At 39.3% G+C, this 22,532-nt stretch overlaps 1 protein-coding gene across 2 annotated transcripts in view; it reads left to right on the forward strand.

Moving 5' to 3' along the window:
- Window positions 1-22,532, forward strand: part of CRYBG3 (crystallin beta-gamma domain containing 3) — a 76,681-nt gene that overhangs the window by 12,018 nt on the left and 42,131 nt on the right. Inside the window, exons 2-5 of one of the 2 annotated variants that reach the window (XM_070750194.1) lie at window positions 7,366-7,444; window positions 9,146-9,579; window positions 13,281-17,835; window positions 21,902-21,949. In XM_070750194.1, coding sequence (XP_070606295.1) covers window positions 7,366-7,444; window positions 9,146-9,579; window positions 13,281-17,835; window positions 21,902-21,949 — 5,116 coding nt within the window. The remainder of the gene's footprint in view (window positions 1-7,365; window positions 7,445-9,145; window positions 9,580-13,280; window positions 17,836-21,901; window positions 21,950-22,532) is intronic. The other variant, XM_070750195.1, reaches the window with a different exon arrangement.

The following is a 22,532-nucleotide window of genomic DNA, read 5'->3' on the forward strand; positions in this document are numbered from 1 at the left end:
TCAAAAAGGCCAATACAGTCCTAGACAACAAGTAGTGATAGTACCATTTTACACTGTACTGGAATACTGTGTACAGTTCTGTCTACCACAATAAGAAAAGAAAAATATTGAGACCTTAAAAATATGTAGAGAATAGCAACAAATTATAAAGAATCTGGAGACTAAATTGTATGATGAATATCTGATAAATTGAAAAGAAAGATTGGGGGGGGGGGTTGTTTGTTGATAACTCTCTTCCAGTACCCCACAGACTGTTACAAAGAAGAAACTGACTTATTTCTTGAGTGCAGGACAAGAATTGAAGTGGAAGCCTGTCAAAGAAAGATATAAGCTAGAAGAAAGGACAAATTTTCTGATAACAAGGGCAATTAATAGAACAGCTTGCCTCCTGGGGTTGTGAGCAATGTTCCCTCTAATTTTTTTCCGGTGTGGGCGGAAAAGTATAGTGTCTGAGCGACAGTCCCTTTGGGACTGGGCGGCATAGAAGTATAAATGAATGAATGAATGAATGAATGAATGAATGAATGAATGAATAAGAAAAAAAAATCCTTCTTTTTTTATTAAAAGAAATTAATAATAAACCAAAACCAAAATCTATTACTATTATTACTATCTTCTCCTCTTTTTCCATCCGTCTCCTCCCCCCTTGTGTGTGTGTGTGTGTGTGTGTGTGTGTGTGTGTGAACTCTTGAATCATTTCCAATAACAGGTGAGCTATTGGAAATGTTTCAAGAGTTCACACACACACACACACAAACGGCTGGGTTTTTTTTCTCTGTTATTATTTGGGTGCTTTTTATCATATGCTTTAAATCAAGAGTCATTTTTCTCTCTTTCCCTCTTGCTCTCTCTCTCTTTTTCTCACTTTCTCTCTCCCTCCCTTTCTATCTCTCTCCCCCTCTTGCTCTCTCTCTCTCTTGTTTTCTTTCTCTCTTTCTATTGTTTTCTCTCTCACTCACTCTTTCTATCTCTCTTGCCTTCTTTCTCTTCTCTCTCTTGCTATCTCTCCCCCATTTCTCTCTCTCTCTCGCTTTCTCACTTACTTTCTCCCTCTCTCTCTCTCTGTCAGCAAGGGGGCTTTGAGAGCGCTTTCTCCGAGCGCTTCGGGAACGCCTACCCTGCCTCTACTGCAGCCCCCTTGCTGAACGTCCAGGACGAAAGTGCTCCCAGCGAAGGGGCTGCGAGAGGGGCGGGGCGGGCATTCCCCAAGCGCGCGGAGAAAGCCCTCTCTCGCAGCCCCCTGGCTGGGAGTGCTTTTGTCCCGAGGAGAACCGCAGCCACCACCGCCGCGATAGAAGTCGCGCCCCAAGGCAGGAGGCGGAGGAGGAGCAGAGGGGGCGGATCGGGCGGGCGGGGGGCAGGGCCGAGAGGCCAGGGGTGCAAGGGGGCCGGAGGCACTGTGGGGAGGCAGGGGCGGCCGCGGCTCCCTTTCCTCCTACTGCCGGCACCTTCCCACCCTCCCCCATGGGCTGGCAGGGGGATGGGGAGCGTGCGCCCGTGGAAAAGGGTGCGCGGGGGGGTATTATGGTGCGCACGCGCGCAGCTTACATAGAACGCTGGTTGTGAGTACTCAATTACTGGAGATTTTAAAAAATAGAGTTGATGGCCATTTAACCAGGATGGTATCGGGTCTTCTACTTGAGCAGGGATTGGACTAGAAGGCCTACAAGGTCGCTTCCAATTTTGTTATTTGAAAAGTACAAAAAAAAGTGGCTAAAGGCTTTAACCAAAATATACTTTATCTACATGATGGGGAAAAGCTTTGAAAATGTTGTGCCAAATCGTCAGAAATATACATTTATCCAAAAAGGCTTGAAAGAGTATTGTTTCACCTGCAACAGTATCTTACAGGAAGACCTTCAAAAATTATATTTAAATTGGAACAATTATTTATATTGTTTAGAATAGAAGAAGCTGTTGGAAAAGAAAAAATGGATTTGAGATGCTAACTAATAAAGTATGTGATTGTAAGTATAGCTGTTGAAAGTATGATGGCTTTTGAAGATGAGATAGGAAATGTAGGACTTATCTGCTAAAACTGCTGTCTGTAACCTTCAATTGGCTGAATAGATCATCACAGGGCAACAGTTTTTGGACCAAGATATTTCAAATGGGATAACTTACAGAATGCATCCAAAATCCAGGACCCATTACTTCTGAGGGGTTCAAATTTGGAAATGATATGGGCATTTCAGCACTGCCACAATCTGCTGTAACCACATGATAATCATTTTCAGTGCTCCCTGAGAGCATCCCACAAATCTAGGGAAACTAGCAGAAATTATAAACTCTTGTCATGATTGCTGGCATTCCCTGTCAGCTTCCCATAATCAAATTCCATGAGGAAACTGGGAGGAGTTAAAAGTTTAAGGCCATCAGACAAGTAAGTCAATGCTGATGAGTGGGAGAGTGAGCAAAGGAGCATGTAAGTGGTGAGATGAACACTGAGAAGAGTGCAGAACGTGCAAGAGATCCATCACAGATCAGAGAGGGTACATGGTATGGTGAGAAGCAGGAAGGGTATGTGAGTGACCAGTGAAGTGTGAACACAGAGGGACTGGGGAAGAGTATATGGGTGGAAGAGGTTTAGCTGAGCAACTTGAGAGTTTCCCTACCACCTTCCCCATTAATTTTCTCCCTGCAAGCTTTCAACAAACAAAGCCAATGGGGAAACAGGAAGGAAATCAGAAAAAACTTCTGAGTTTTTGCTAGCATGTGGTTATTCTGCTTATCTGTTTAGGTAAATAAATGTCTCTGAAATAATGACCCAACTGAAACAATGACCCAGATAAAATGAGGAGCCAACAGATCAATGGTTGTCTAGTCCCCACTAATCCTGTAGCAACACCTAAATAGGACAATGGAGGTTCTGCATTTCAAACAATTTATTAATTGGACTTTTATGCCACCCCTCTCTGAGGACTTTTGTAAATTGCCCTTTACACACAGAAAAGAACAAGAAGAAAAATAATAAAAACCGTCTAGGACCACGATGGCAAACCTACGGCACGTGTGCCACAGGTGGCATGCAGAGCCATATCTGAGGGCATGCGAGGTATTGCTCTATGGCAGCTCAAACGTGCATATGCACGCTGGCCAGCTGATTTTCAGCCCTCTGAGGGCAGGGGGAGGCCTTTTTCGCCTTCCCCAGGCTCCAGGAAAGCCTCCGGAGTCAGTGAATGGTGTAAAATAGCCCAATGGGCCTACTGGAAGTCCGGAGGCTTCAGTGAGAACTATGCGCATGTGGGAGGAGTCAGTGTGGGGGGTTGTGCATGCATAGGTGGAGGGGATGTCATTGCATTATGGGTGTGGGCACGCTTGTACATGCTATTGCACAGGTGTGCACCCTTTTGGCACCCGAGCTAAAAAAGATTCGCCTTCATTGATGTAGGACCTGTTTCTTCTTTAGTTTCCGTGGGACACCTCGTTTATGACAGTAGTCTAAACATATCCTTTTACTAGGAGTAAGAAACATTGCATTTTATGGAAGTTACTATAATTGTATCTCCTTGTTTTTACTACAACCTTGTTTTTACTGTTGGAATGTACTTTGTGTTATATTGTCCCTTGACACTTTATCCACAGTATATATAACTTAATATGCTTTATTCTCTTGTTCTAAAGAATCAGTTGTGTGTACATGCATTCAAATGTAAGATCAATTTAGTTTGAAAATGAAGGACCTTACTTTTACAATTGGTGATAATTGCCAGTCTTTAATAAAATAAATAAGATAAAATACAGGAAATAGTATAAGGGCAGACTAGATGGACCATGAGGTCTTTTTCTGCTGTCAATCTTCTATGTTTCTAATATTTAATATAGTTTTTCTTTTTCTGGCCATATTTTTAACTCCGGAATAAGTTTGTATGTTTACTAATGTTTGTAAAGTGTGGCATTGCAGTATAAAAGATGTCTGTGTAGAATATATGTCTTCCTTCTTAAAAGCCATTCAACTATTGTTGTAGACCACTACTATAATGTGGTCTTTATGGAACTGCCCTTGGAGATCACCCAGAAAGTACAACTGGTCCAGAATACAGTAGTTCCCACAGTGTTTGGCGCCTTTAGGTTTGTCCATATTATACTTGCGTTGTGTGAGAGGCCTTGGGCTTCTAGTTTTCTTCCATTATTCCATATAATCTTAGTATGGGGCCAAGTTATTTGTGGAATTATCTCCTTGACAGTATACAGTGAACCCTCGATCATCGCGAGGGTTCCGTTCCAGGACCCCACGCGATGATCGATTTTTAGCGAAGTAGCGGTGCGGAAGTAAAAACACCATCTGCGCCCGCCCACCCCGTTGCTCACGCTGTTGCTGGGGCCGCTTCCCAGCTGGGGAGCCGAGCTAGGGAGTCCCCACCGCGCGCGCGTTGCTGGGGAAAGCGCGCGCGCTTGGGGACATCGCAGCTGCGCTCCCCAGCTGGGAAGCGGAGCTAGGGATTCCCCAAGCGCGCGCGCTTTCCCCAGCAACGCGCGCGCGGTGGGGACTCCCTAGCTCGGCTCCCCAGCTGGGGAGCGGAGCTGCGATGTCCCCAAGCGCGCGGGCACCGCCCGCCCGCCCACGCTGTTGCTGGGGCCGCTTCCCAGCTGGGGAGCCAAGCTAGGGAGTCCCCACCGCGCGCGCGTTGCTGGGGAAAGCGCGCGCGCTTGGGGACATCGCAGCTGCGCTCCCCAGCTGGGAAGCGGAGCTAGGGATTCCCCAAGCGCGCGCGCTTTCCCCAGCAACGCGCGCGCGGTAGGGACTCCCTAGCTCGGCTCCCCAGCTGGGGAGCGGAGCTGCGATGTCCCCAAGCGCGCGGGCACCGCCCGCCCGCCCACGCTGTTGCTGGTGCCGCTTCCCAGCTGGGGAGCCGAGCTGGGGTGTCCCCGCGCGTGCCGCCCGCCCGCCCATGCCGTTGCTCGCGCCGCCACTGGGGTTTTACGGGGGCAAGAGGGGGAAGACCCAGGGAAGCCTCTGCCCGGCGGGGAAACTCCACCATCTACGCATGCGTGGAAGGGCACGCATGCGCAGATGGTGGAGTTTACTTCCGGGTTGAAAACTCGCGAAATAGCCCTTTCGCGATCCTTGAGGACGCGAAACTCGAGGGTTCACTGTATTCTCATTCCATCAGATACTCCCTGTTGTGGGACCTAGCAACCATTTTCCATAGCAGTCCATGTCCTGTAGAACATTTACCCTTTGAGATCTAGTAGGCTTTCATCTCTTTAAGAAGGCTATAGAGATCTAGCTTGTCATCCAAGTATTGGAATAAGGCAGGTGTCTGCAACCTACAGCTCCGGAGTCGCTTGTGGCTCTTTGGGCCTTCTGCTGTGGCTCCCTGCTGGGTGATCCCACCGCTGTCTGGCCCTGCCCGTTGCCCTCCCCTCCCAGTCACTCCTTGCCTGGCCTGAAAAGGTGGCAGCACTGAGAGAAAGAAACACACAGAGAGAGGGAGAGAGGAGTAGAGAGTGACACAGAGACAGATACAGAGAAAGGGGAGAGAGGGAGGGAGGAGTAGAGAGCGACACAGAGACAGATACAGAGAAAGGGGAGAGAGGGGGAGACAGAGATAAAGAAAGAGGGGGAGAAGTAATAACACTTTTTTAAAAAAAATTATTATAGAAGATCTTGGTTTTAAAACAATGTGTTTGTTTTGGAGGGAATTTGAATGAAATACTTGAGCTTAACTGAAATCCTGCATAAAATTTGTTTTAACATAATTTGATATTGCATATTTTATACAGTCTAGTTTACAAAAATGCTTTTTAGTCCAAACCTACTGAAATATAAATTGCGTATTGAAAAATATAACACAGAGTTACTCTTAGGTACACAAATTTGTGTTGATTTCCTCTCATGTTGATGCTGCTAATTCAGCATATTCATCACTTAACCATGTTTACACTTAAATATTATCTGAGTCTTCAATCAACTCATTCTTTACTAATTATTCAAATTATATATTGTTAACCATTTAAATTGGAAATTAGTTGAATTAATATCATTTTAACTGAGCAAGAACAAACTTCTCATGTGTTTGTCTCATGACTATAAAATCAGGAGACTTTTAGAAATGATCTTTATTATACCAAATTTGTAATAAATTTAACAAAATTAAGAGATGTTAAATTTTTATATACAGTGATCCCTCGATTTTCGCGATCTCGATCTTCGCGAAACACTTTATCACGATTTTTCAAAAAATATTAATTAAAAATATTTTCCCACCCAATGACGTCACTTTCTTCCTTTCTCATCTTTCTTTCTCTCTCTCTTTCTCTATCTTGCTTTTTCCTCTCTCACACTCTCTTCCTCCCTCTCTCATCTCTTTCTTTCCTTCTCTCTCTTTCTCTATCTCTCCCCCTCTTGCTCTCGAGCGGCGCATGGGCGGCGGGGAAGACCCAGGGAAGGTTCCTTCGGCCGCCCAGCAGCTGATCTGCTCGGCAGCGCCGCAGCAGCAAGGAGCCGAAGATCCGGGTTTCCCCTTTGCGTGGCCGGCGGGGAAACCCGGATCTTCGGCTCCTCGCTGCTGCGGCGCTGCCGAGCAGATCAGCTGCTGGGCGGCCGAAGGAACCTTCCCTGCGTCTTCCCCGCTGCCCACGCAAAGGGGAAACCCGGATCTTCGGCTCCTCGCTGCTGCGGCGCTGCCGAGCAGATCAGCTGCTGGGCGGCGGAAGGAACCTTCCCTGGGTCTTCCCAGGTGCAGAAGTAAAAACACCATCTGCGCATGCGCGGCCATGGGAAAAAAAGGGCGTGCATGCGCAGATGGTGTTTTTACTTCCGCACCACTATATCGCGAAAAATCGATTATCGCGAGGGGTCTTGGAACGGAACCCTCGCGATAATCGAGGGATCACTGTAATTTAAATATGTGACTTATATATGATTTTCAATTTCTTTCTTCCAATTTAGGATGAAATTGTTTGAAAATTTATTTTCACTTATAATTTTATTCTATATCAGTCATCCAGTATCATTGAATATTAGATAGCATACAAATCTGACATACAAAACTTTGTAAGTCAGTTACAATTACAGCTACCATTATGTGAGGATAAGGGACAAAATTCTAAATTAAACAGACAGTAACCTTAAGCTAAAAATCCAATTATGTGACTAGTTTTAAAAATATGCTACAGAAGAGTTGTGTTAAAAATAGATAGGGAAAAATATTGTAGTTTAAAAAATGAACTTGGAAAGTTTATGACAATAAAGGAAATGCTTTGATCAGATTTAGAAAAGCTGTCTAAACACAAGAAATGCCAACATGATAGAAAGCAAGCAGGCAAAATAAATGCATTTGGTTTCTGCACTTTCTTTCAAAAATGCTTCAAATAAATTTGGACTTTTAAATAGGTCTCATCTCTTTCTCTCTTTTTCAGTTTTGAAATTAAGGAAGATGAATCTACAGATGTTATTTGTTCAAGACAAGAAAGCAGTCCTCTTCCAGAATTATTAAAGGTCTTTCTATTTATTATTATAATAGGAAGCAGAATTATGTAAAAACCATATCAGTTTATTTTTATTTAGGTTTTCCTGTATTATTGTCTCTTTCATTCTATGCAGAAAATGTTGTCCAGAAATACGTGTGTGTGTGTGTGTGTATGAATATGTGATTGTGAGAGTAGGAATTGTAAATAATTACATTAGAGTCAGTTATCATTACAGTGATCATGTTATGATAAATTGAACATTTCTGACTGTTATCTTTTAGTTGTAGATAGTTTTTAATTAGATGGTTGTTTAAAAGGTTTAATAGCATGAAAGGTTAACTTAAAAGCAAGAAAATAGATACAATTCAAGCATAAACATAATTAATATGTATGCCAACAGTTTCAATTCTAGCTTTTCAAAACTAATTATTATAATGCGATAAGAAAAGTGGACATGTGCATGTTTTCAATAGAGCATTGTGGCATCTATGAAACATAGGATTTTTCTGTTCTCTGTTTTGCCTATACCTTATATATAATGAAATGCTTGTAATGATAATTACTTAGAAAGTGAAATGTTTTTTGAATTATTATTTATTTATTTAAAGAATTTAAATTTCTCAGAATCACAATATGCTCATGGTGACTTCTAATATACAGCACAATAACAACCATCACAACATCAACAGATTCATATAAAATAAAACTAGTGCAAATAATACACAATACAAATAAGATAATAGATTAATTTTAAAATCCAGGTTCAAATGATACTCATTCCTCTGTCTTTGCTACTTTATGTAAAGATATAACCATAGGGGCACTCTGGATTTTGAATCATATAAGTGTCAAGATGGAAAAACCATTTTTTCTGACTTCAACCCCCATCAGTTCCCAAAATTTGGGATTTTGTAAAGATAAAAAATTCTCCACAGGGAAATAAGGCAAGATTCCTTGCAAGGAGTAAGGGGAAAAGAAAGACACTATATGAGAGACACTAAGAAAAAACTCTGCATAAAAGACTAATGGTATGAAGAATTAGTGAAATAGACACATCTTATCTAAGCAGTAGTCAGATATGCTACCCATAGGTAAGAAGAAAGAGAAAGAGACACTGACCTCTTAAAAATAGGCTTTCTTGAGGAAGAAGCCTGGCAGACATGCTACGTTAATCATTCCTGGGGGAGAAAGATTTATTAACTAAAAATAGTTGCTATTGCTGCAACTGTTTGTTTTTATGTAGTGCTATTACATCCATTACAGATGAAGAACATATACATGTATTTCAAAAAATAAAAGGCAGATCTCATAGTATGGAGATTCTTTTTCATGTGAACTTTTAATAAAAGACATAGTTTTTGCCTTTATAAAGTCAGTGTTATGCATACTTAGCAATGTTCAATGTACTATAGATTTAGATATTCAATATGTATTCTCAGAATAAAGCACTGGCATTAAAATTGTACATTAGTGTATTCCAGTATACTTAATGAGAGCAAGTACACTTAAGCAGAAAGAACTCTAGCTTTCGATTGGAAAGACCTTTATCCTCATTTCTTTAAAAACTGGCATGACCTTATTAATTCTTTTATAGGAACAATACAATGAAAAGAATTTATGCTTCTCCTAGGAAAGACAGGATAGAATGCAATACAATTCCTCCTATATAGACAGTAAAATCTAGTTCCTCTTCAACAATTGATAAAATAATCTGTTTTTTTCCTTGTAGGTTTCAGTCTGTAAAAATAAGGATTTCTGTACAGAAAGCTTGAATAGATCTACCACTCAAGAGGAATTAAAGAAAGCAAAAAGTCTTCCTAGTTTGATTCATGAAAACAAAGCAAACAATAATAATAAACGGTCTAAAGAAGGATTTTTGCAATATCTTGGGAGTTTATTTGGTATATCTTCTAAATCATCATTCAAAGAAAAAGAACCTTCTAATTTTGGAGATGGACATTGCAAAACTAAAAAAGGCTTTTCAGATCAAGGTAGCCATCAAAACAAAGGACCCACTGAGCATCTCAAATCAGAAATATTTGTCATTTCAAATGTTGGAACTGAACAGAAAATATCAAGCAAAGACGAAGACAGTAATTTAAGAATTAAATCTAGTCCGCAACATTTACAGAAACCTCAGGATCAATCTGCTGAAACAGCCAAGTGAGTTCAAATATAGTATCTAAATATATATTTTAATTTGACTTCATAGGATGATAAAAATTTAACAATGCATAATGTACATAAAATAGTTCTCATTTTGATCACTTTTTTTAAAGATTCAGTCATGCAAAAGATATATTCTTATATATAAGAAGTTTGAATTTACAAAGTTAAAAGCAGATAAGGAGAGATTATAAACATTTTACATATTCCTTATTAGTTGAATCGAATAACAAAGGAGGCATCAAAAGATAGAAAGGTGGCCAGTATGATACCAATTTGTAAAAATTCTATGCCACTCATTTTAATGGCATTATCAGGCAAATTGTAGAAACAGTAATAAAAGAAAAAATAATTAAACATATAGCAGAACTATCCTTAGTGAAGGAGAATCACATAAATTCTGCAAAGGTAAATAATAATATCTAGTTTAGTCACTCTGAAACCTCACTCACTATTGCAAAACAGAGTTTCCCATTTACAGGAAACAAAAAAGCATTACAATGCAAAGTACATAAAAACAATAATGGCTACTCAGTAGAAAGTCAGTCCATAGAATTTGGAATGTATATTTGATTATGTCCAGGTTCACTCTTTTGTTTCATAAACATGGACTCTGGATATGAGCATAGCTTTCTATGGAACAACCGTTTTCTTCATGTATGTATTTTGCGCAATGAAAATGTGTAGAGAAATGTGAGTGGCTTATTTTATGCCATTAGACTTATAGTTGAGAAAATGCAGTACAGTGTTTTGAAAACCTTTCAGGTCTGTCTCGTTTGAACTTTCAAGTAGTACTCATTTAATGACGAAAATTGGGATTGGAATTTCTGTCACTCAGCAGGGTGATCATAAAGCATGACATCCCATGCCCACATCATTTAGAAATGGCATTTCTAGCCATTGGTGTCATTAAACAAGGATCACAGGTCATTCTTCAGAGAGGGGCAGCATACAAATCTAATAAACTATATTAAATTAAGATATCCTCACAACTTCCTGCTAGAGTCCAATAAACAAATTCAGTGGGAAAGCCAGCCAGAAGTTGCAAATCCAGATAGCTTGTAAGCAAGTGAGTGGGTAAATGATTTTTTGGGCATTGGCACAACAAGCCTGGGGGCAGTTCTAGAGAAGGAAGAAGCACAAAGGTCTCCTGTGGCACAGCATGAGCGTGCTAGATCAGGGCTGACTATTGCCAAGTGAAGGAGCATGCATGCACAAGGGTGGTTTGACTACCAAATGGGAGGGTGTGGCCAAGCTGGGATGGCCACTGCCGGAAGGGAGGTACACTATGTGATTCTTGGGATAGGCTTAAGTCAGCACGGAAGATCATAAATGATGATCATGTGACTACGTGATAACCTAAACATCACAAGTGGTTGCCACTTTCCAGAATCATGTGACTGCAAGGATTCCCGGATGGCTGGAACTTTGAGGACCACTTATAAGTACCAGTCATTCAGTGCCTTAACTTTAAACAGCAGTTGAACAAATGGCCGGTAACTGAGATCTACTGGTGTTCAAATGACTTTTTGACTTGGGCAGTAATGGCACAATCTTTCAACAGTATTCAATAAAATATATGACTTTGAAATGCATTGTTGCATTTTTTACAGCAACAGTTCTTTATGCATTTTTTGTAAAGTTAGTTAACAGGTAGATGTAGTTTGTCATAAAAATATTCTATAAGTTACAACAGAAATAAAGAGCCTAGTTTGAGCTAAATTTTCTCTATTACCATTTCAATTTTTAAAATATATCTTAAAATAAAGTGGTTTATGGGCTGTGAACTAAATTCTGTAAACATAAAAGCAAATGTTAGATATTTTATTTCAGTGAAAGCTATTACAAGGATTAAAGTGTTTATTAAACATCTCCGGAGTTCTGAAATGCCAGATGGAACTATTGGAATACATAAGCTGCTTTCCTCCCCTCCCCGCAACCCCCCCCCCCAAAAAAATAAGGATGGCATCAGAATAATCTTTCCTGGGCAACATTATTATAGCTTCCATTAGCATTATGTGGGCTGTTGAGTGCAAGAGAATTTGTATTTATTTTAGATTCATTTAGTCTCTATTCAATTGTTGTTCTATAAAATACATTTAAGGACAGAGATTATACCAATTATTTATAATGACAGAACATCACTTTTTATAGGTTTTTAATACCTGAATCCTACATCTTTTGTAATGAGACATAGGCATGTTATTGTACATCCCAATAGTAGCTGAATACATGACCTACTTATGTGATTTTACAGTCAATAACTTTAATTTCATTTATACAATATGTACTTCATTTATGCTTACTAATGTCTGTATTGCAAATCAAATACTATATGTATATTGCTTTAACAATGCTTTTTAATGGAGGCAAAATTATATTCAGTTTAAATCATAGAATATTATGTTATAGAGGAAGTATGCTAAGAGTTATCCATGCATATGTGCACTTAGCTTCATGAATTTCAAATAACAGTTTATTGGCACATAGCCTTCGATATAGCCTTCATGGGGTTTTTTTTAAAAGAAAAATCACTCAATCAAAAATACATGAGCAGAAAGTAGATTTGTTCAAATCCCAATGCTCCAAACGAAAGAAATTTTCAACTGTTTCTAAATCTAATAATAACGTGGTTTTAAACCACAACATCAATTAATTGATACTTAGCTTTTGCATTTTCTGTCCCAATATTTTTTAAAAGTGTGCATGTGAGGATTTTGTACATTGTTTTATAAAGTAAAACAGTCTTTATTAATATGCAGGTAGTTTGTTCACTAAACAACAATTTCTTTAGTGACTGTTCAAAGTTATAGTGACAATGAAAAGGTGACATGACAATTGTTCACACTTAAGACTGTTGCACCATCTTGGCTATATATAGATGCTTGGTAAACTGACATGGGTTTATGACATTTGCACTGATCTAGAGTCGTGTAATCACCATTTGCAACCGTCCCAGTTGACTTCCAGCAAACAAAGTTGATGGGAGAAGTCAGATTTGCTTAACAACTGCATAATGCACTTAACAGTAAACAATGATTTGCTAACAACTGTGCCAAAAAGGTTGTAAAAAAATAACAGTTACTTAAAAACTGACTTGCTTAGCAGTGGAAATTTTGGCTCAATTGTGGTTATAAGTTGAGGACTAACTTCAATACCTTCAAGATGTTTTGCGGTAATTACCATCTTTCTACTAATAGCATTGGCTACTGTAATTCATGTTAGCATAATGATGTAGTTTCTATGCTAACACGTTTATTCCCATGGAGAGAAACCTTTCCAAAGATTCTTCCTTATCTGCACATATCTATTGCACAAACATGCCTTATTTTTCAGCCATTTTCCAAGACATTGCTTTTACCTCATATCCGGCATTCATTCAAGATAACTAAAAATCACCCCAGTTTTGAAGTGGTATTAGCCACTTCTCCTGTGAGGTGTAAGGCATATTTCAAATACACAAAAATATATATTGCAAGAAGAATATTCTTTAGATCAGGATTTGGCCATAAAATTGTTGTTTTTCAATAATTTTACAACTATTATATAAATAAATATTAAATGTATTGCATAACTTGCATTTTTAATACCACAAATATGGTATAATATAGGTTAACCATTTGAGTAGTAGGTATATTTAAAATTTTATGTGGCTAGAAACATTTGCTAATATACCATTAACAATGTTTCTGTTCCAGAAAAACAGAAAGTGAGCCCGCAGCGCATACAATTAGTTATGCAACCTACCGAGGTTCTGCAAGAATTAAACAGTTGCTTAAGAAACAAGCAGACTTAGAACAAGAAACAGTAACTAGAACCAGAATTGTGGAAAGCAAAAAAGAGGAAATCATAAATACTTTAAGCTCAGAAACTACAAAAGAACCAGAATCGTTAGTGCAGAATGGAAAACCTGAAACTAAAGATGACAAACAAAATTCACAAGAAAACATGCTTTTATCTGAAATAAATCAGAAGGAAGATTTTCAAGGTGATTGTGAGCACAATGAACTAAAGAACAAAATTACCTCTGACAGAGAAATTGAAACCCTCAAAAACTACACGGAAGAACTTGAGTCTTTAAAATGTGTATCACTTTCAGACCAATCAGAAATTAATAGGAAACTTTTGTTAGAGCCACCAGCATTGCTGCCAAATCAGGCCAGTTCCAGCTACCAAAATATAGATTTTGCAAGAATCAATTCAGAAAACAGTAGATTAGATGAAAATGGGAAAGCATTAGAAGAAGTACACATGCAGCTACAGTCAAACAATGCTATCACTGTTTGTTTTGAAAAAGAAAGGCATTTATACGATTTTTCTAATACAGAAATAAAAGAGGCAATACAAAAGGAGTTTTCATCTTACCCCAAAGTAGAGTCAACTAATAATGATCGTCAATTGTTAGAAGATAAATATTCTTGGACTGATGATCAGTTCAAATTAGAATCACTTAATCCATCATTGTACATGAATAGCCAAAGCTCTGGTGATCAAGTAAATAATGGAACAAACAGTAATGAAGAATTAAATACAGATATGATGACTGAAAATCATTCTCAGTTACTTCTCCATAAATCAGCAGTTTCAGAAGAAGTGCCATTAGTTTTCAAACCAGAAATGTCAGACCTTTCCACAGAAAATGAGTTTGGGATGCACTTAAGCAGCAGGAATGGCCTAGAGAGTAAAGAAACTATTGAGCCATTATTACTTAGAGATTTACAAAATAATTCCAGGATCTCCATAATAGCTGAAATTGGGACCAGTAAAGTGATTGAGGAGAATGCTGTAATACCTGTTGTGGACCTTGACACAGTTTTGTCTAATGGTACAGAGGAGAATAAAGCCAACATTTATTTGTTAAATACTGAATATACACATATTGACACCTTCAAAACAGATGCAGATAATGTCTCTCAAAGTCTTGAAGCTGAAAATGACTGTCATCCTGCCAAGAGAGATGAAAATAAAACTGTGATCCAATCGTTAACCAGCTTAAATATTTGTTCATCTCCGCTTGAGAAACCAAATAAGCTATTCGAACTGGAAAGCACAAGACATGTAAAGAACACAGATATGTCACCTCTTAAAACTATACAAACTAATGCAATTAAAACTCTAGTTATTTCTGAGAAGACAAGCAATTCAATGCTCAGTAGCATAAGCAATTGTGTCAAGCCTCCTGAAAATAAAGAACTCTCTTGTCTGTCTATTAATTCTTCTGAAAATGAGTGCTTGACCCACAGTTCTCTACCTGTGAAACCTGAAAAAACTAACTCTCTACCAGATAATTCTTGCTCTCTCTTACCTGCATTGACCAGTAATGCTAACATCTTTGAAGATAACATTCATTTGGATGCTATGGCTAAATCTGCACCTCATTCCGAAGATCAGAATTTTTTGAAGAGTTCGTATTTTTTGCCTTATGAACAGGAAAATATGTTGCCATCTGCAAGAGTCGCCACTGCAGCAAATTCTGCAGAGAGAGACTTTAGTGAAATGTGCTACTCTGATTCTGTGTCTGAAAACTCTACAGGTGTCTTAAAGTCACATTTTTTACTGGAATCTGAAAATAACTTTAAATCCCATATTATCCCCGATTCTATTGATAGAGATAATTCTGGAAGAAAGATTTTGCCATATTCAAATGAAACAAAATATTTGACTAGTTCTTGTTCAACGGATTTTGAATCCATTCTCATAAAAGAGACCTTTCCAGATTTTACATATGACAATGTACATGCGCCCAAGTCTGGTATTTCTACAAGTTCTTCTAAAGATCCTTCAGTCCTTCATCCTCCTACCTGTGAAGCCATCAAGGCTGTTTTTGACAAAAACAATTTTCTTCCTATAACTTCTGAAGAAGATTCTGTAAAATTGTCATCTAAAGATAAATTAAGTAGTTTATCTTCTGAATCAATATCAGATGTTACTTGTTCACCTCCATTAATGGCCTCAGTTACATATGACATGGATACTATAGATTCTTCAAAGACAGAGTTAGAAATGCCTCTTACTACCCAGCAGACCAAAGAAATTCATAAAACTCCCTCAGGGCAGAATTCTAATTGCCTCGTGGCTACGCCTTCAAAAATTGCTACTAGAATAGATAAACAGGCAATTGCTGCTTTATTTCCTAAATCAAACACCCAGTTTTTAAAGGAACCATTGAAAAATGTTGAAACAGGAAAGCAACTGCAAATTAAATCTGAAAATTTAGCACTCTTGTTTAAAAAGGCTGATGAAATAGTAGATGAAGTTCTTCATTTAGCAATAGAAGAAATTACATCAAAACAAACAGCTTGCACCTGTCAAAATAATAAGTATAAGGAAAGTTCTAACTTTCAAAAAGATCATACAAATAAAAAAATGCTGTCAGAATCTAAAACAATACAGTCAAGGAACTCTTCATTAAAGCCCTGTAATGTGAATTATATCACAAAGTTATCTGGACTTAAATTTGACAATGATATTCAGAATGAAAAGGAACCACTGAATATCACTGATAAAACTGATTTACACAATTCATTAATAGTAAACCCAAAAGAAATAACTGACAATGTTATTAAAACAGTCAAACAAAATCTAGCAGTTGTGCCATATGAGGAACATTTAAGTAAGGATTTTTCTCAAAATACAAATAGTATGTGTTACACCGAAATATCAGAGATACCTATAACTGATGCAGAGTTATCAACTAAGCTTCCTGAAATACCGTTAATCCTAAATCCAGTATCCCCAGTTGAAAAGCAGAAGATAACTGTTGAGGATGCAACAAATGTGTCTATTCCTTTTAGCTTCGAAGAAGAGAGTAAAGAGGTTTCTGGAGAAATTATACCAAAGAATGTGTGTTCAGGTCAAACAGTTTGTGAAGAATGGATTGATGACATAACTAAACTTAATTCCAGGCATGAGAAAATAAATAATTCCAAATACAATAAAGGTGATGATTGGGCAACAAATAAAGCAATTGTTGGTGATATCACCAGTAAATGGACATGTGAGAATCAATGTAATTTAGTAAAAGTAGAGGCTTTTACGACCTATAAGCAATTGTCAGCATACTCAGTTTTAACAAAAAATGTGCTACCCTTTAACAACGTTAATACATATGGTAGCTTTTCTGATAAATATCAAGATGAACTTAATTACTTATGTTCACCTGGACATAATATAGAGAATGATTTCCCCAAAAATGAGATAAGAAAAAGCAAAGCGATAACTGCTGAAAGAAAGGAACCACATGAAAGATATTATGAAATAAATAGTGAGTGGAGCAGTAGCAAAATGGAAAATGAAGATATAATACCACAAGATACTAAGTTCAGTGCCCTTTTTAATATATCTGAATCATCTCTATTGAACAACTCATCAAACATTGATTTTGTCCATGGAGAAGTAGTAAACGAGGACCCGTGTTTAATAGCAGATAGTGTACTTAAGGAATATTATCTGGATGTTGACACTGAAAATGAAAATAAATCCCCAGAACACTGGGAACACAATTCTTCCTTTAATATTTTGTATAAAGACAGTCTTCAAGATGAAAGCTATTCTTTTTCAGGAGAAGAAATAATGAGTACCTTGTCCCATCCTGATTTATCCTTGGATACCAAGCATAAGATGTATGAAACATCCAGATTCAAAGAGGACCTCTTTCCTGCTGATGAAAGCCAGGAGTTGAATGAGATGCTGGGTGATACTTGTTCAGAATCTTTCCTGACTGTGGAAGCAAAGCGATACAGGATTTACCCCTTTTCTTTGTCTCCTATATATGAAGATGATGGTTCCCAAGATGACTTGCCTTCCACTGATATCTCGCCAAGAAATCACTATAGTAGATCACCAAAAGAAAACCAACCTTTATCTATCTTATCACTTTTACAATCAGTATCTGAAAAGTTGAAATCTAGTGATCAGTATAATGAAAATGAACAAGAAGACAAACTTTATGAAGGAAAAAATCAAGAGGAGGAAACCTCTATTTCCAGTATTTGGCAAGACAATAAAAATACTGAATTCCTAAAAGACTTTTCTAAACAATTTATTTCTAAGGAACTACTTCATCCAGAAGAGACCTCATCTTTGAGTTCAACATTTATTCAAAAATCTGACCGTGGCATGAAGGATACATCTGAAAATCTGCCTGGCTTAAATTATTTAGTTGAAAAAGTAAGTACACTTGGAAGCAGGATATTGCCATCTGATCCTCCATCTAAATCTACAAAGCTGCTGAAATTGGTAACCTGTCAAAAGGTAATTATTTTCACTAAATTTATACACAGTAGCAACCTAACATATACATTTCAGTTTTCTTCTGTACACTCATCTTTAGGCGAAATATATTATGGAGACAGATTTTCCATATAAACAAAATTCTGAATCTATTGATTCTGTTTAATTTACTGTGAGAATTTGGTATATAGTATGGTATTATTTCAGTGTACCATATCGAATATGCACTCTGTATATTGTGAAATGAAAGAGAGCATTCATTTTAAGAAGAATTTGAATTGTAAAATACTTTTCTCCATAGTGGGTGGAGCTATCATCCAGGGTGGGTTGACCTCGTCCAGTCAGCTGAGGACTATTAATTTGAATTTGAGGGCTCCGCCTCACCTGGAATCCCCAGTTACGACTCAATTCTCAGGTTGGACGGATATGGCTTGGTTATCTCCATTCCTGTCAGATATTTGTATTTGTATTTATTAGATTTGTATGCCGCCACTCTCCGAAGACTCGGGGCGGCTAACAACAAAATAAAAATACAATGTAAACAAATCTAATATTAAAACAATCTAAAACCCCCCAATTTAAAGATAGCGGTGTCAGCATTCCAAACCTCTAGTTCGTGAGTATTTTTCTGGTTCCTCACCTGTCATCTGGAAGGCCAGGAGGATCACATTAATGATCCTAGGCTCAAACTGCTGCAACAGTTGTCCATGGTGACAGGGGCATTGAGCTACATGAGGCATGGCTTTTGCTCTGCCTCAGAACCAAAGAGTTCTAATTTCCAGCCACTACAGCACCTGTCAAGGGACTTCGGCTCTGCTTGTTCCTGCGGCAACATGGTGTTAGCCTGGGGAGCTCCTGTACTCCCCACCCGTCATATTCCACCTCACAAGTCAGAAGAGCTCTGGTGCTGAGAAGAAGCTGTGATCGGCACTTTCAAATCAACAGCCAGCGCAGTCGCAGAAATCAAGCGACCGGGCCAAACCTAGAAGCCTTTCCCCCTTGCCACCTCCTTTTCTTGCTGCCTCATTGTCTGCCCATGAAGAACATGTCACTGGAGTTTTATACTCGTGCAACATAGGCATTCGCTGGATGCCCGCTGAGCTGACTGTCAGCTGTTCGCTTGGAGAAGTGAATGTTCAGACCGGCCACCTATAGCAATCCCCTTCTCAACTGTGGACAGCCTCGGGGGTGTTTTTGGAGCACCTTCCAGCTCCCAGCATTTGCTGGTGGCCATTTTATCAACATTGCTGCAGCATGCTTGCCGGTTCAGTGGCCATTTTCTTTTTATTTAAATTTTTTTTCCTCCACATCCATAACATAAAAAACATATATCATATATACCTTCAATAAAAATCAATATACAAATATTATCACTTAAAAGACAATAGTATGACAACCTAAATTGCATTCCAATTATGATTTTGATTTTATCATATATTTTTTAATTATTGAAAACACAAACAACCAAAAAGGTCCCAAGTCTTTTCTTTGGCAAAGTAACTCACCAGCTCAACTTTAATCTCCAACCCGTCTCTCTGGCACTTTTCTTAATTTCCATTCCATGCCAGATGACTTCCATCAAAAGTTCCATTCAATCAGTCTGTTTGTGGTTGCCATGGCTAGTAAGCCATTTTCCAGTGCTGCCGGTCAGGAGCTCTTTATCGGCTCCTGGGGGGGTTGCCATCCCCTCCTGGATCGCCGATGGTGTTTCCCTTCTTCACCACCCCTCCAGGGTGGTTCTGACCCAGGTCTGGTTGAGCACGTCCCCAGACATCACAAATATCAGAGTTCCTCCATAGGAGCGCAAGGAACTCCATGTCACTGTGGCTCCTGACCACGCCCCTCTCAAATTCAGCGGCCATTTTCATTGAAGGCTCCGGACCTGGCCTGTCGGACATAAGAACACCAGCCCAGCCCAGGGTGTCATTTTATTCTCCTTGCTGGTGGACTGCAGGTCCTTAGCTAATTATAGACTATGTCTGAGGCATCAGGTTCCAGGTCAGACAAGCAACACTTCAAATTCTTTGGCCAACCATCATCCTTCCACTTCCAAGGCAACTGATGCCAATGAGTATGAGTGGATCCAACAAACTGACTAGATTCAAGTCACGGAGTGGATGAGCACAGGTGGAACAAAGCCCTCCAGAAACTTTGCGCCCAGTGCCTGGCACCGGTGGCTCCCCTATGCCTTTGACTTCTCTACCTATCTTAAGGGTCTCCTGGGCCTTCCAGAGCCCAACTCTCTCCTGACAACACTCAGATTGCTGTATCCGACAATAATCTGGTGCGACCTCTGGGAGCGGCCTTGGGGCCCCTTAATCTTCCTCCTGTTTCCCATTCTGACTCAGCTCCCATGTCTTTTCCTCCTAATCAGGACAGGTGGTTGAAAAGCCTTTGATTGATATGGCCCCCACAAAATTCCAAGCTCTGGTTTCTGCGGCCATTGAGCAGGGCATCGCAATGGGGCTAGGCCAGTTTAACAGACATCCTCCTCAGAGGGTCAACCAGCTTCGCTCGACGACCCAACCAGGTAGTATAGCTGGACCCATAGCCATGGAGAGAGTCATCTCTTCTACTTGCAAGGTTCCTCTAGGGATGAGCAGTGCAGTCTGTTGGAAATGGGGGTCACCTGGAAGTAGAGCTGTCGGAGGACAAGGACTTTACTCTAGAACCATTGGCATCTTCCACACATTTTAATCAAGCCCTCTTCAGCTCTCTGCTCCATAAGAGCCTTTACACCCCTCAGGCCTCCCCCTCAGCCAGACGGATCCGCTGTTTGCTGAACAGACACCTGACATGGAGTTGGCTTCAGCTCCTCAACTCTTTGTTGACATTGTCTAATGTCAGTGGACTGCTCTGGCTTCTGGGCCATCCACTAGTGCCACTGATCTTCGATACTTCAATGTGGCACTGGCCCTCTCACAAATCTTGCCAGTTCTCTCCATGGACGCTCCAGTGGTGGCCTTGTATTTGCTTGCCACAATGCCAAGAGATTTGGAGAAGTTTCTTTGCCTGGAAGATAGACGCTCGGAACAGGCACTCCAGAAGGTCCACCAAGCAGGTGCCTGGGCAGTTAGGGTATCCACCATGGCATCTTTCTTTAACCACTTTTCCCTTATTTGGCTATGTCAACTTCAGGAAGGGCTCCTGGCATCAAACCTGCGGGCACAGCAAGATATTACCAAATTGATCACCATAACCCAATTTTCAGCTGATGCCACCATGCAGGCTTCAAAGGCAGCTTCCATGATGTTCAGATGGATGCAGTAGTTGAGGCAGTGGCAGGCAGAGACGTGCCACAAATGGCATCTGGTGTCTGCCCCCTTCAAGGGCCAGAAGCTATTCGGGGATGCCCTGGACCTGATCTTGGTTAAGTTCAGGGATTGGAAGAAAATTCTTTCAACTTTCTCCTGCAATGTGCCAGCAACTGGGGATTCCAGGCAATGCGGACCCCTCAAATTCAAATTAATAGACTCAGTCCTCAGGTGATTGGATGAAGTCAACCCATCCTAGATGATTGTTCCACCCTACGAGATGAGGCATATTAGGTAAGATCAACACCCCTTTTCTTTACTATTTTTTCTCCTAGCATTTTAGGTGGGATATGAGGAAATGTTATTTCATGAATGAGTTATAAGTGTGAGAAGAGTGAACATTCTTAGCAGAAGTACCACCATCACTTTGATATCAGGCAGACTGAGTATAACAGTTCTGTTTCTTGCAATAACGTTTGATAAATGTGCGTATATGCTACCTTTTCCAAATCTGCCTAAAACACAATAGTCCATATCTTCTTCTGATGAATATGAGAAGAGTAGTATTGTACACAGCCTTTTATATTTTAATAGGAATTGTAAGACTGATTCGGATTACTCTGCTGATAGTTTTGAATGATGTTGCAAAATGTATTTTTCTACAAGTTTAATTTTCAGAAATTGTTTGTTAGTTTATTTATACACCTTTGTTTGTTAGTTTATTTATACACCTTTACTTAAATATGCTAAGATTTGCTTCATAACATGTTGTTTAAAATATCGTTTCTTGGCATATTGTAATATTAAAATTATTTCTTTTTTTATGATTATAGTGTCCTGTTGATAGGAACATACTCAAGTGCAATCCAAGACCAGGAAAAGTGAGTGTGATGTTATGTAAGACACTAACATTTCAGTATTGCCTGCTTTTTCATAAACTTTTTTCAAAAGTGAGGAATAAATTAGGGATGAGCATAGAAAGGGAAGTCCATTTTCCTTGATATAATTAACATAGTTATCTGCTACAACAATGAAATGCAATAAGGAAATTGATAGGTTTGAGACCGTATTCTTGTGATGGTTTCATTTTATGACCTAGACAAGCTAGCACTCATAAAATTCAAGTCATCAAAACTAGCTTAATTATTGTCATACAAATATGTTACCGTATTTTTTGGAGTATAAGATGCAGCTTTTTACCCACCCACCCCAAGAGAGGGTGAAAATGTGGGTGCATCTTATACACTGAATGTAGCCCCACCTAGCCACCCTCAAAGAGTAATTTGCCTCCTTGCAGAAAACTGCAGCAGAGCCTGATTAGCACAAGCATTGATTATCTGCCTTTTGACATTCAATGAAGTTGCTGGCAAGGCCTGCTAAAATGAAAGTGAAACTAAAACTGCATGGAGACAAATTGCTGCAGGGAGAGGCAAAGGCTGAAACTGGCGGTTTGTTTTTTGCTGC

Source organism: Erythrolamprus reginae, chromosome 4 (genome assembly GCF_031021105.1).
Source record: "Erythrolamprus reginae isolate rEryReg1 chromosome 4, rEryReg1.hap1, whole genome shotgun sequence".
NCBI classification, from domain to species: domain Eukaryota; kingdom Metazoa; phylum Chordata; class Lepidosauria; order Squamata; family Dipsadidae; genus Erythrolamprus; species Erythrolamprus reginae.